The following is a 13,996-nucleotide window of genomic DNA, read 5'->3' as shown; positions in this document are numbered from 1 at the left end:
TGGAAGAGGGAACCAAATATATTATCTCCAAATTTGCAGATGATACAAAGTTGGATGGGGAGGGTGAGCTGTGAGGAGGATGCAGAGATGCTTCAGTGTGATTTGAACAGGCTGAGTGAGTGGGCATATGCATGGCAGATGCAGTATAATGTGGATAAATGTGAGGTTATCCATTTCAGTAGCAATAATAGGAAGGCAGATTATTATTTGAATGGGTGTAAATTAGAGTGCTGGATACTCACCGAGAGCTTGGTGTCCTCATGCATCAGTCACTGAAAGTAAATGCGCAGGCACAGCAGACAAGAAAGAAGGCAAATGGTATATTGGCCTTCATAGTGAGAGGATTTGAGTATAGGAAAAGAGATGTTTTACTGCAATTGTATAGGGCATTGGTGAGGCCACATCTGAAGTATTGTGCGCAGTTTTGGTGTCCCTATCTGATGAAGGATGTCCTTGCTATAGAGGGAGTGCAGCGAAGGTTTACCAGGCTGATTCCTGGGAAGGCAGGTCTCAGATGAAGAGAGATTAAGTCAGTTAGGATTATATTCACTGGAGTTTAGAAGAGTGAGGATCTCATAGAACCTTATAAAATTCTAACAGGGTTAGACAGGGTAGATTCAGAAAGAATGTTCCCAATGGTGGGGGAGTCCAGAACTAGGGGTCACAGTTTGAGGATAAGGGGTAAACCTTTCAGGACTGAGGTGAAGAGAAATTTCTTCACGCAGAGAGTGGTGAATGTGTGGAATTCACTACCACAGAAAGTTGAGGTCAAAATGTTGTCTGATTTCAAGAAGAAATTAGATATAGTTCTTGGAGCTAAAGGGCTCAAGGAATATGGGTGGGAAGGGGGGGAAATCAGGATATTGGACTTGATGATCATCCATTATCAAAATGAATGGCGGAGCAGGCTCAAAGGGCCAAATGGCCTCCTCCTGCTTCTAATTTCTATGTTTCTATGTGGGTGAATATTCAGGCTAACCTAGGGTTACCATTTTGCTGTGAGCCTGCACACACATGGCCTGACACCCCAACTCATTTCATATCCAGCTGGCTGAAAAGGAAAACTTTTATTCTCCCTGGCTGGTCTGGATTTGAACCCAAGACCCAGCAGGGAAAGAACGAACTTTGACTAAGTTACTGACTCCTCAACAAAATAATATTACAAAAGGGGACGTAGGCAAACATCATGATTTTCATGTTAGCATGTCATATGGCAAGTACTTATGTCTTATATAGAGAGTAACAGATGGCTGGGAGTGTTTGAAGTGTTTTTATCAACCTTAAACATCCTCCTAAACCTTATTACTATGAATTTATTTCTGTTGCCACCACTGCTCCAATTTTGTTCAGAAGATTGTGAGTTTGAGCTCCACAACCAGTGTTTCAGCTCATAGGAAACATAGGGCATAATCTAGGGTGACATCAAACGCTGTGCTGCAGGAGCTTTTGTATTGTGAGCGATGGTGTTCTCTGAATGAGATCATAGAATCCCTACACTGCAGAAGGAGGCCATTCAGCCCATCAAGCCTGCACTGACAACAATCCCAACTAGGCATAACCCCACAGGGAAGGCAGGTCTCATATGAAGAGAGATTACCCTAGTTAATCCCCCTGACACAAAGGGGCAATTTAGCATGGCCAATCAACCTAACCTGCACATCTTTGGACTGTGGGAGGAAATCGGAGCTCCCGGACACGGGGAGAACGTGCAGACTCCACACAGTCACCCAAGGCTGGAGTTGAACCCAGGTCCCGAGGCTGTGAGGCAGCAGTGCTAACCACTGCGCCACCATGCCACCCTATTGAGATGTTAAACTAGGTACAGTTTGCCTATTCAAATGAATATTAAAGATCCCATGACACTTCCCCTGGTGCCCGAGTGAACATTCCTCTCTTAGCAACATCATTGGTCAAAACCTCTCACTGTTTCTTGTGGGATATGCAACAAATGGCTGGCATAATTGCCAATGTAACAACAGTTGCTTTCAAACATTGCTGATGACAGGGCACTATCACCATATAATTTCAAATATTGCTGCCTTTTTAATAATTGAAGCTTATGTCTTGCTTGTATTTCATGTGGTTAATGATTCCTTCCAGTCCCACTGAGCCCAAATGTTGTTGTGTGGGTTTATAGGAGATGGCAGGAACTAAAGATACTTAATAAGATTAGTATGGCACGGAACCAGGATTTGAATAGGGTCACTGATAAGAAGAGAGGGTTAAATGAACAATAATTCATTCCTTTTTATTTATGTGCGCAGTATGTAGAAAATAATGGCTATCTGGGAAGGATTACAAGACACTAAGCTAATTGAAGGGTACACTGACATGACAGATTTCACGAGCAAAGCTTGAACAGTTTATAATCATGAACTGAAGTTACAGGATTAGATTACTGCCTTGCAATCTCTCCAGGTGTCTGTTCGTTTTCGTTCTCTCTCTCTCTCTCTCTGTTTGATGAGGTGCTTTTACTCAGCATTGATTCTGGTTTTAATGCCAGCCTTGGCTGTCAGAACAGAAGCCAGCTGCACAGAAGAAAGACACTGTTTATATTAAAGAATATTCTTGGGAGGGGACATTGCTCAAAGGTCGGGTGTTTATTATCCATCTCTTGTTGCTCTGAGCAGGTATTGGTGTGGCTTTGACCATTGACACTGACCTAATAAAAGTGTGGCTAGCCCTGCCACTTCCCAGGGTAGGTGAGAATCAGCCACATAAATGTGGCTTTGGAACCATAACCCTGTGTCTTGTACTGTCAGCTAGTAGGAACACTCTTTTCCCATGGCTATCTTATCCAGGCCTGTTATAATCTTGAACACTTCTACCAAATCTCCCCTCAATCTCTGTCGAAGGGTCATCCGGACTCGAAACATTGCCTTTATCCTCTCTCCACAGATGCTGTCAGACCTGCTGAGATTTTCCAGCATTTTCTGTTTTTTCTCCCTTCAATCTCCGTTGCTCCAAGGAGAACAACCATAGCCATTCCAACCTAATCTCATAACTAAAAAAGCCTCAACTGCACAGCACGGTGGCACAGTGGTTCACTGCGCCAGGGACCTGGGTTCGATTCCAGCCTGGGGTGACTATCTGTGTTAAGTTTGCACATTCTCCCCATGTGCAAAGAACAGACAGGGCAATGCCCTTAAAGGAGGCATCAGTAAAGCGTTTCTACTGGCTGACTGGACAAGGACTAGGGGACACAAGTGATAAATTGAGGAGGAATGTCAGAGGGATTTTTTTAAGGCAGTGATGATCTGGAACTCTCAGCCCATGAGGCTGACGGAAGGGGAGACAATGATTTCAGAAAGGAAATTGGATGGGCACTTGGGGGAAATGAAAATGCAGGACTAAGGAGATGGAGCGGGAGTGGGACTGGATTGCTCTACGGGGAGACGGATGGGCTGAATGGACTCCTGTGCCCCAAGTGACTTTTTATAACATTGATACTTCTATAGCCGAATCCCCATTGTCAACTTACAATTTTTAAAAACAAATCGACATCTGCAATCTAACCCTCAGCTCTGCACAGCAGCAATTTGCTGTTTTATGTCCCCGCCGTTCTTAATCCCAAACTGCGGAATCCACAGGTTGCAGTTGTGTGTGGATGGCCAATCCGAGTGCACGCTGCTCCGGTCTGGAAAACTAAGTATCGATCGGCAATTTGACTGCGGGAGGCATCATCGCGGAGCTGAATCCTTTCCAAGCCCGGGTCTGTGCAGCCAGGCATTACCAGAGGGTGCTCTGGAACAGATATCCAAACTCCACATCCATCATCCTTTAACTCTCCCTCAGGCTTACTGGAAGGACTGGGGTTCACACTGACTGGGGAGGTAGCAGAACCTGGAAGCCTAAACTCAGGTCACTGCATCCACCCGCTGAAACAACTTATTTCTTTAAAAGAAATAGTGTGGTATCCATGAATCTTCTAGCACAGGAGACCCATCGGCCCATCGTACCTATACTGGCCCTTTGAGCTGCCAGTTCCACTCTTTAACCCGCGTTTCCCCATTATCCAAAAAAAATTGCGTCGTGTTCAAGTGTTCCTGCTATTTACACGGAAGATTTAAACTACTTTAGCGTTGTACGGCTGGGTGTGTGTTTGGGGAGTTTGGAGGTTTGGTTAATGAAGTTCTGAGTCGCTTTGATACACAGCCTTGCTTACTCTCATGAACAAAGACTATCAGAGCCTGTGGTCAGAAAGCAGGGCATCAGGGAGCAGATTTGTACGCCATGTACATGTGTACCCACAGATGGTGGCATTCAGAGCACTGGCAGGCTGGCCAGATCGATAGAAAGCGGTTACTTAATTAAGGGCAAGCGCCACAATTAGCGACAAAAACAAGAAATCCGTTTTCCTTAATGAGACTCAAGCTTGGTGGGGTGGAGGGGCTCCAGATTTAACTTTTGAGAAACGCAAGAGGCTTTAATTAAGAGAAAATTGGATTCCCAGAACCTTATTAAAGCCTGACACGCACTATTTCAGTAGAAGATCTTTAACCGCCTCCCTCCTTTTGCGCTTTAAACTAAACCCCAAAAAAGCGACTTAAAGCATGTTTAACTCCAGCATAAAGCCGCCCAGAACTACACAGAGGCTCGACACATCACTAAAGTCTCATTCGGTTGAAATGGAATTCGACTAGAATCGCATCGGGGAAGCTTCCCAGAGTGGATAGAGAGTGAAAAAAAATCAAGCAGCGAAATCTGTAATGACATCTTTCCGATCCTTTTTATCTCAGTGATTCCCAGACATAAATAGAACTGGACCCATGATTATCAGATAGGAGTGAGGCATCGACAGAGGGTTCAGAATGGGTACATCTTACTCTGACCCCCTCTCCCTGTCTCACAGATACACAATACTGACAGGTTGTCAGACTTGATAGCCCATTTCTAACGATATATAAGGATATATTGTTGGAAATGGGCTATCAAGTCCCTCCTTCTGTACTGGAGGGATTCTATGATATGTACTCAGCAAGCTAACCGTGTGTCAGCATTGTCCATTCAATATCAATCCTCTCTGTGCGCCCAGCTACGTGCCAATCTAGGCATTTACTCGGAATATACCATAAGAATCCCGACAGTGCAGAAGGAGACCATTCAGCCCTTCGAGTCTGCACCGACAACAATCCCACCCAGACCCTATCCCCATTACCCCACACATTTACCCTCGCTAACCCCCCTCGCACTCAGGGTCAATTTAGCCAATCCACCTAACCGCACATCTTTGGAGACATTAATTGCTTCTCAAACCCATCACATACTTAATAATCCACTTCTGTGTGTAGCTGCTATTTGCCAATCGACGTGTCTAACTGTTCAGCAACATATTTATATATTTGTCTATATAATTGATCTATTTCTAGAACTATTTCTCTAACAACCCACCTAGCTCTCGATATATTTGCCTGCACCCCCACCACCATCTAGACGTTTGCCCCATTATTTGTCAATGCATTTCTTGATACATCTACCCAGCTATTTATCTATCTGGAGATGTAACTATTTGCCCGACGCTCCGCATGTAGATACACGCCAAAGATCACAGAAGATTGTCGAGCTGTGAATCCAGACTGACAGTGATGGATTCAGAGTGCTCGCCTCTCCAGGTTTGTACACGCTTGCGGGGTTCTCAGTGGGATACATAACGCCGGGTCTGAGTGAGAGCTGGGGCGGGGGTGTAGGCAAATATATCGAGAGCTAACTGTCAGCACACAGACAGACACTGTTTAAACTCCCCATCCCAAACTCCAACCTCCTCTCCCCAATTCTCCACCGGGACTAAAAGTGCAGACAGACCAAGTCCAATGACTCACCGGTGTTCAACTCTGCCCATCCGAGGGTGACCAGACATCCGAGTCCCACGCACAGAACGAGCGCCTCTAACCAGCAACCCATCTCTGAGCCGACACACACACACAGAGTCAGACAGACAGGGAGCAGCCAGGGACAGAGGCTGACTTAGAGCGAGAGCAGGTGGCAAGTCGGTAACTCCAAAGCTGGGAACTCAGGTTAGTTGGTTAGTGCCGCCTCCCAGCCCTCTGATCTCTAACTACAGCAGTATCTCAGAAAGAGCCTGAGGAGTGGGTGGGAGTGAGACACACAGAGAGAGAGAGGGATCCTATTACTGCGAGCATGTGACAGGAAGCCTGCCTTTCAAACCTGCTTCAGAAAGACTGTTAGCCGCAAGCAACACCAAACTGTGGGGCTGTGTCCGCACCTGCCAACAAGCTGGAGGGCTCCATGTACAATGACTGCTCCTTCAAATGTGTTTTCCATCGTTTGCCTCACTTGAAAAAAAAAATCGAGGGAACTTGTCGAATTCCAGAACTGTTACTGTCATTCCCCCGTGTAAAGTGATACTATAACCATGGGGTTAGCTTTAGAGTTGCATTTATATTAGTGTCTTTCACGTCCAATTCAATGAAGCACATTTCTAAAGTGTGGGAATGTGGCAGATTGCACACAGCAAGATCCCACAAATAGCAATGTAGATTGTAGCAATGTAGGGCGGAATTTTACTGGCACGCCCGCCCAAGGTTCGTACAATCCCGCCCGAGGCCAATGGAGAATGCCGTTCTCCGAGCCACGCCCACCCGCAGAATTGGGGCGGGTCTGCAGGTAAAATTCCAGCCACAGAATCCCCACAGTGCAAGAGGCGGGCATTCAGCCCATCGAGCCTACACCGCCAACAATGCCACCCCAGGTCCTTTCCCCGCAACTCCACGTGTTTACCCTGTTAATGAGGTGCAGATGCCAGCCTTGGACAGAGGTGGGCACAATAAGAAGTCTCACAACACCAGTTTAAAGTCCAACAGGTTTATTTGGAATCACGAGTTTTCGGAGCGCCGCTCATCAAACTCAAAGTGGAGAGGATCTCCAAGAAGATAGCACTCACCTGATGAAGGAGCAGCGCTCTGAAAGCTCGTGATTCCAAACAAACCTGTTGGACTTGAACCTGGTGTGAGATTTCTTACTGTATCCCGCTAATCCCAGTGACACTAAGGGGCAATTTAGCACGACCAACCCGCACATCTTTGGACAGTAAGAGGAAACAAGAGCACCCAGAGGAAAACCATGCAGACATGGGGAGAACGTGCTGACACAGACACTGACCCAAGCCAGGAATCGAACCCGGGTCCCTGGCGCTGTTAGGCTAACCACTGTGCCATCGTGCCACCCAATTTAGTAAGTGACTTGGTCACCTTTTGTTTAAGTTGCTGTTGAAGGATGCCTTTTGTCCAGTAAACCTCTTTGAAATAACTTCATGTTATGTTCATCTGAGAGGGCACACAGGTTTATGGTGACTCTTGCCTGAAAGATCACACCTCCCAGCAATGCAGCACTCCCTCCGCACTACCCTGGAGTGTCAGCCTAGATTTTGTGCTCAAGTGTCTGGTGTGGGATTTGAACCTATTCAGGAGCAGAAGTACCGCCAACTGAGTCTCAGCTGATGCAGCAAAAAAAAATTTATTTGTATACTGTACAGTAGTGCAGAGTGTAATTAATGTGACTTTTCCAGTGTTTCCCCCTTAAAGAGGCATTAGGTGGAATTTATCCAGGTGACGGGGTCTCACCTGTCAGCTGAAGCGCCAGCAAGAGCCCCGTGTAACCTCCTTTGCGGAAGACCCACTGTGTTAAGTGCAGGTCAGACACTCAACTGATCAGTGGTGGGCCTTCCCTGAGGTTCCCAGAAGGACTCCATCCCTCAGCTAATGATAATGCACTCATGGATCAGTGAGGGACCCAGGTGAGTGAGAGATTATACTCGCTGGAGTTTAGAAGGATGAGAGGGGATCTGATCGAGGTATCTAAAATACCAAAAGTAAATATAGACCAAATGTTTCCCCCTTGTGGGGCAATCTAGGACAAGAGGTCACAGGTATAAGTTGCGAGGCTGTAGATTGAAAACTGAGATGAGGAGGAACTACTTCTCACAGAGGGTGGTGTGGAACTCGCTGCCCCATAGCGCGGTGGAGTCTGCATCATTAAATGGTTTCAAGAAGGACTTTTTTCCCTGGAGCATAGGAGACTTAGGTGTGATCTTATAGAGGTCTATAAAATAATGAGAGGCATAGATAAGGTAGATAGTCAACATCTTTTCTCAAAGATAGGGGAGTCTAAAACTAGAGGGCATAGGTTTAAGAGGGGAGAGATACAAAAGGGTATAGAGGGGCAATTTTTTCACATACAGGGTGGTGAGTGTCTGGAACAAGCTGACAAAGGTAGTAAAAGAGGCGAGTACAATTTTGTCTTTTAAAAACCATTTAAACAATTACGTGGGTAAGATAGGAATAGAGGGAAATGGGTCAAATGTGGGCAATTGGAACTAGCTTAGTGGTTAAAAACTGGGCAGCATGGACAAGTTGGGCCAAAGGGCCTGTTTCCATGCTGTAAACCTCTATCTATGACTAAGGAGATAGATATACTTCTGATTTTAAAAAAGGGTTAAAGGGATATGAGGAACAGGTAAGGAGGTGGATTTGAGACCAGGGAAAGATCAGCCATGATCTGATTGCATGGTGGAGCAGGCTCGAAGGGCTGAATTGCCTACTTCTGCTCCTAATTCCTATGTTCCTATGAGAGATAGGGGTTGTGAGGAGGGAGTCACTGGCTGGGGAATGACGGGGGCGGGGGAGGTGGTGGTCAGAAGAAAGGGAAAGGGGGTATCTCTCAGCAGGACGCCCTCGCTGATGCCGAGTCCTCTATCAGACACTTGGGTGCCTGACACCTGACAGCCCACGTGCATATGTGGTAAAGGTTTGCTTTTCATGCTTCCCTCATGGTGGGTCTCCCCCTCTGCTGCTGGATAAATGGCAATGGATCCCCTTATCCATTAAGGGGATAATTAATATCTATCCTTATGTGGATATTAATTATCCCCTTAATGGCCTCAAATTGCATTGGGGCAGGGAGGCCGTCCACAATCCTTCCTGGCCCAAACCTAATCAGAGCCAACCCCAAAAAGGCGCCCCACCCAGCACTTCTGTGCCTGATTAAATGCCCGCCACCTCCAAATTCACCTCGAGGGGTGGGCATTAAATTCTATCCATTATCTGTGATTGCTCTGTGTGGAAACAAACTGGGCAAAGGCCTGTCGGGAGTTATTGTGCAACAGTCCCTGAAACTGCCAATTACAGCATGGAGCCTCTAGCTCCCCTACCCTTAGTCCAGTAGGAGTCTACATCGGAGTCAGGAATACTCCACAGTTCAGGATTTCTGGGTTGCCTAGTATTACATGAAGAGTCCCAACACAAGGGGCAATCTGCAGTTCTTTTCTCCCCTTGAAAAGTTACCTGGTTTCTCCCACACCAACTAGGTCCAAGTTCCTGCACATCAGCTCAGCAGTGACAATTAATCCATTCCACTGCTGTTGGTGAACTAGCCTGGCCACTTCAAACATCCTTTCCTGTGACAAGTCACTGCTAACACATTGTCTGTGCAGCCTCTCCTCATGTTCCTGATCCACACACCTCTGTCATGGGAAAGCTGTTCCAGCTGTGTCCATTCTTCAAAGCCTACTCAAACCCAGCACTCACCTTTCTTAGACCTTCTGTATAAACCATGTTCTTATTCTATTATTCTTATTTTTATTCATTCGTGGGACATGGGTGTCGCTGGCTGGCCAGCATTTATTGCCCATCCCTAGTTGCCCGAGGGCAGTTGAGAGTCAACCACATTGCTGTGGCTCTGGAGTCACATGTAGGCCAGTCCAGGTAAGGATGGCAGATTTCCTTCCCTAAAGGACATTAGTGAACCAGATGGGTTTTTCCGACAATTGACAATGGTTTCATGGTCATCAATAAATTCTTAATTCCAGATATTTTTTCTTGAATTCAAATTCCACCATTTGCTGTGGCGGGATTCGAACCTGGGTCCCGAGTTTCTGGATTAATAGTCTAGCGATAATACCACAAGGCCATCGCCTCCCTCTCTTGATCCTTTGCATCTCGAATACACCCAGCATTTCTCTCAGCAACTCATCTCCACTTTTAGTCTCTTTTGTCTGTCAACTTTTCCTATGTTTCATCACCCAGATCCGTGTTATAATACGGAGATAACCATCATTTGCTTTCCCTAAATATCCACATTCTGCTTCGACATCCTGCTCAATCGCCCAAAAGTGGCAGGTACAAGTTCAGGACTCTTTTTTTTTCATATCTTCTTCACCACTCTCATTCTCCTACAGTAACCCACACGGGAAAATACAAACGTTTCCATCTGTTTAACTGCCTCCTCTCCCCTGTAATGTGGGCACCCCAACTTTCCCCCATGCTTCCCTGCAACACATGACTTGCTTCCTCCTCAATCTGTAATCTAAATTTCCCACTCTCCACGTTGTTCTCCTCTGAATCTGTATTTGAACTTGCTGTAAGGTCAGTGTCATTAGCCGATCTGAGAGTGTTAAAAATCTTGCTCCTTAAGGAGGTTCCTCCAGCAATATCATTTAGTGCGAGATTCCCAGTACAAAGTTAAAGGAATCAGGTGACAGTCTGCATTCTTGTCTCACTCTAACTGTTGATTTAAGCCACTCTGTCAGTTTCCTGTGCTCTCTAATGATGCTCGGGGACTCGTCACCGAGGTTTGCTATCAGTCTGACACTTTCTCAGTAACACCTTCCATCCTCAAGACATGCCATATCCCTTCTCACCATTCGCTGTCAAATGCCTGCTTAAAATATATGAGGTTGTTGTAACAATAGATGTTGTGTTCTATAAATTTCTCCCAAATCTGTCTCATTGCAGGCTGTTGATCTAACTTGCGTCATTCTGGTCTAAAAGCAGCTTGTTCTTCATGCAGTATCACTTGCATGTATCTTTTCATTCTGCAGTGTCTAATAAAGATACTTCTGGGTACTTGGAACGTGCTGAGAAAGTGGTGGAAGAAGACACATTAGCAACATTTAAGAGGGATCTGGATGAGCACATGAATAGGGAGGGAATAGAGGGATACGGACCGAATAAGGACAGAAGGTCGTTTTTTTGTAGTTTAGTTAGGGCATCATGATTGGCATGGGCTTGGAGGGCCGAAGGGCGCTGTACTTTTCTTTGTTCTTTGTTGTTCTTTGTTCTATTTACTCAGTCAGTTAACTCCTCCTTACTTGCTGCGTTTGCTCTTGTCCCTTTTTTCGAGGATTGGTCGTAACCCCAATTTTATGGTCACTGCCAAATAAGCAGCAAGTACCGTTCAAAATGCTGAAAGGTTTTTAGTGGGCAGCATACAGTAATGAGCGAGCCATTTCAAGCCAGTGCCATCTACAGGGCATGCAGGGCCTGTGTGAATTAGACAAGTGTGTCTCTTCAACTAAGCGGATTCAAGAAGCCTTACCAAGACACCAAGGGCAGCAACATTCACTGCGTAGCGGCCGAGGTCTTGAATTCATTTTGTGGTGGGGGGTGGTCTCCTCCACTACCAGCCCTTTCCTGCACAGCCTGCATGGCAAAGATGGCATTCTGTGAAGAGAAAGGCACTCGACGGGGTAGCCCCAATGTGAGCCAAAGGCTTCGAGGAGACACCTATCCCATTTAGTTGAAGTGATGCCAGGATACCAACTTTGGGCTCCCCAGGGCCTGGCACTGCCTTCATAGATCACTCTGGAAACAACAAGACTTGTGCTGTGCATTGGGTCCTGCACACGTTTTTTTTAAAAGGGTCAGGCACCCACATTGGAGGTAGAGTAATTTTGACAAACCGTTTTGGTTGCTAGGTGCCTGGAAGTACTCGGCAGTGTTTTTAGAGGTGTGTGGTGAGTCCCTGGATTTGCCAGGCAGTGTTGCTCAGGGATGTCTGGGAAGTACATGACCTGTCTACACAAAGATTGCAATGTGTATGAAGGCAACACTGGCAGTGCCCCTAAGTCTACAGCACCACAGGGAGGAGGAGAGAGGGAAAGTCAAGCAAGATCTGAGTGTCACCACTGCTTCCAGTGAGCTGGCAAATGAAGCATTCCCTCATCCACCCCCACCCCCAAACCGACACAGCTGCAGCCCACTCATGCCCTGCTGATCCCAGCCCCATACACACCTCCGAAATATGTGCTGTTCCAATAGCTGAGCTGGTGGCTATGAGTCTTACATGACGGGGCCTCTTCATCAATAATGCACTGTTGCTCTCTCCCTTTTCCTTCGGAGGGAGGGCAGATAACAGTTCCTACATGTCTGAAAATCAGCACGGAAAGGGAGTTGGGTGGGAAGCAAGAGGTCCATCATGGTCATGCCATCTACAGCTTGCTCACCATGCCAGAAAGCCGGATGAAGGTTCACTGGGAGCTGAGAAGTTGCATAACGCAAGGACATATCGTCATCCTCCATGTTCTCTGGATTGCAACCATCCCCATGATGTAGTCTGCCATCTCTTCTGTGGAGCTCAGTAGATGCAGGTCTCCTTGTCCCTTACCAATTCTGCTCTGCTCCAACGACCATGGGCCCACTTGTCCTGCAAGAGAAAGAACAGAATGTTAGTGACTGTGCAGCACTATATTTGGGTGATATGCCTGTGTCATGTTCTAGTATACAAATCAGTCAATACTTTAAATATTTAGAACAAATTAAAATGGCCACAGCAAATCATGTGACCTTTTAGTTTCTGAGCTCCAGACAGTTCTGAGCCTCAAGCAAATACCTAATTGAATATGGACATTCACAGCCATCCAGGGAATTCACACATCCCTTTGTTTAAAGCTGGACTATCAACAAAAAAACTTTAGCTTTCCAGCCAGCTTATCCTTCGTTTCAACAAGAACAAAAGAAACATTAAAACTCAATGGCTGGAATTTTACCATCCTGCCCACCACGGGAATCGGAGCAGGTGAGGGGCGGACCATAGAAAGGTTCAGTGACTTCAGGCAAGATTTTATGGTTTTGGGACTAGCGAGGCCATAAAATCCTACCCAATATGTGTTAGGTGAATGTGAATGAATTCACGTTGACTTTTAAGTTTATTTATTAGTGTTACAAGTAGGCTTACATTAACACTGCAATGAAGTTATTGTGAAAATCCCCCAGTCGCCACACTCCGGCACCTGTTCGGGTACACTGAGGGAGAATTTAGCATGGCCAATGTACCTAACCAGCACATCTTTCAAACTGTGGGAGGAAACTGGAGCACCCAGAGGAAACCCATGCAGACACGGGGAGAATGTGCAAACTCCACACAGACAGTGACTCAAGCCGGGAATTGAACCCGGGTCCCTGGCGCTGTGAGGCAGCAGTGCTAACTATTGTGCCAGACCTGGTATTGTATTGTGATGGTCTCTCATCCAAACTACACTGGACAAATTTCAAAGTGTTTTTTTGTTTAAAAAAAAAGGTCTTTGAACTTATACAAATCCCATGGTGAAGAGGTCATTTTGTTGCCGTATCTTGAAAGTGAGAGATTCTCCTCAACCTTTTCCAGCTTCAAGTTCACTTGTGAACCAACTACAAGAGCTTCATAACTAACTGAAAATCTGTTGCTTTGCAAGACTTTCACTTCAACCAAAGCATCAACTCCTCTAAGAAACTACAGCCCTGCTATAAAAGAAGCTGAAATGATAATAAATTGTAATTGTATCATTATGTTCCCTTATTTATGCCCAATCTTTGTGTGAGTGATAGTGTGGGTGAGTCAAATGAGTGACATGTTGCGTTTTCAACCTTTGGGGAAAGTGTGTGATAATAATTAAAGAACAAAGAACAGTACAGCACAGGAACAGGCCCTTCGACCTTCCAAGCCTATGCCGATAGTGATGCCCTAACTAAACTACAAAAGACTTTCTGCCCTTACTCAGTCCATATCCTTCTTAAAAGGAGAAATAACCATACTTATTTTTAAATCCACAAACAGCATGCTGTTGGAATTACTTAAATTGAGATAATTCCTCAGAGTAAGAGTCCTCGCATGCAAAACACACTCATCACAGGCATTAAGAAAACATACAAATTCTGTTTGTAGCACCCAGCCACAGCTGAATAGCAGAAGCAGCAAGAAGTGAATGTGGTAGGAGTGTGAGGTT

At 45.8% G+C, this 13,996-nt stretch overlaps 1 protein-coding gene across 2 annotated transcripts in view; it reads right to left on the bottom strand.

The window, feature by feature from the left end:
* kremen1 (kringle containing transmembrane protein 1) overlaps nt 1–12,398 on the bottom strand; it is a 190,552-nt gene extending 178,154 nt beyond the window's left edge. Inside the window, exon 1 of one of the 2 annotated variants that reach the window (XM_078227651.1) lies at nt 12,239–12,398. In XM_078227651.1, coding sequence (XP_078083777.1) covers nt 12,239–12,314 — 76 coding nt within the window. In that variant the 5' untranslated portion in view covers nt 12,315–12,398. Of the gene's footprint in view, nt 1–5,819; nt 6,076–12,238 lie in introns of those variants that run through there. The other variant, XM_078227650.1, reaches the window with a different exon arrangement.
* Nucleotides 12,399–13,996: the final 1,598 nt, after the last annotated feature.

Source organism: Mustelus asterias, chromosome 13 (genome assembly GCF_964213995.1).
Source record: "Mustelus asterias chromosome 13, sMusAst1.hap1.1, whole genome shotgun sequence".
In the NCBI taxonomy this organism is placed as follows: domain Eukaryota; kingdom Metazoa; phylum Chordata; class Chondrichthyes; order Carcharhiniformes; family Triakidae; genus Mustelus; species Mustelus asterias.
Note: the sequence above shows the minus strand (reverse complement) of the source record. Positions and strands in the feature narration are given on the sequence as shown.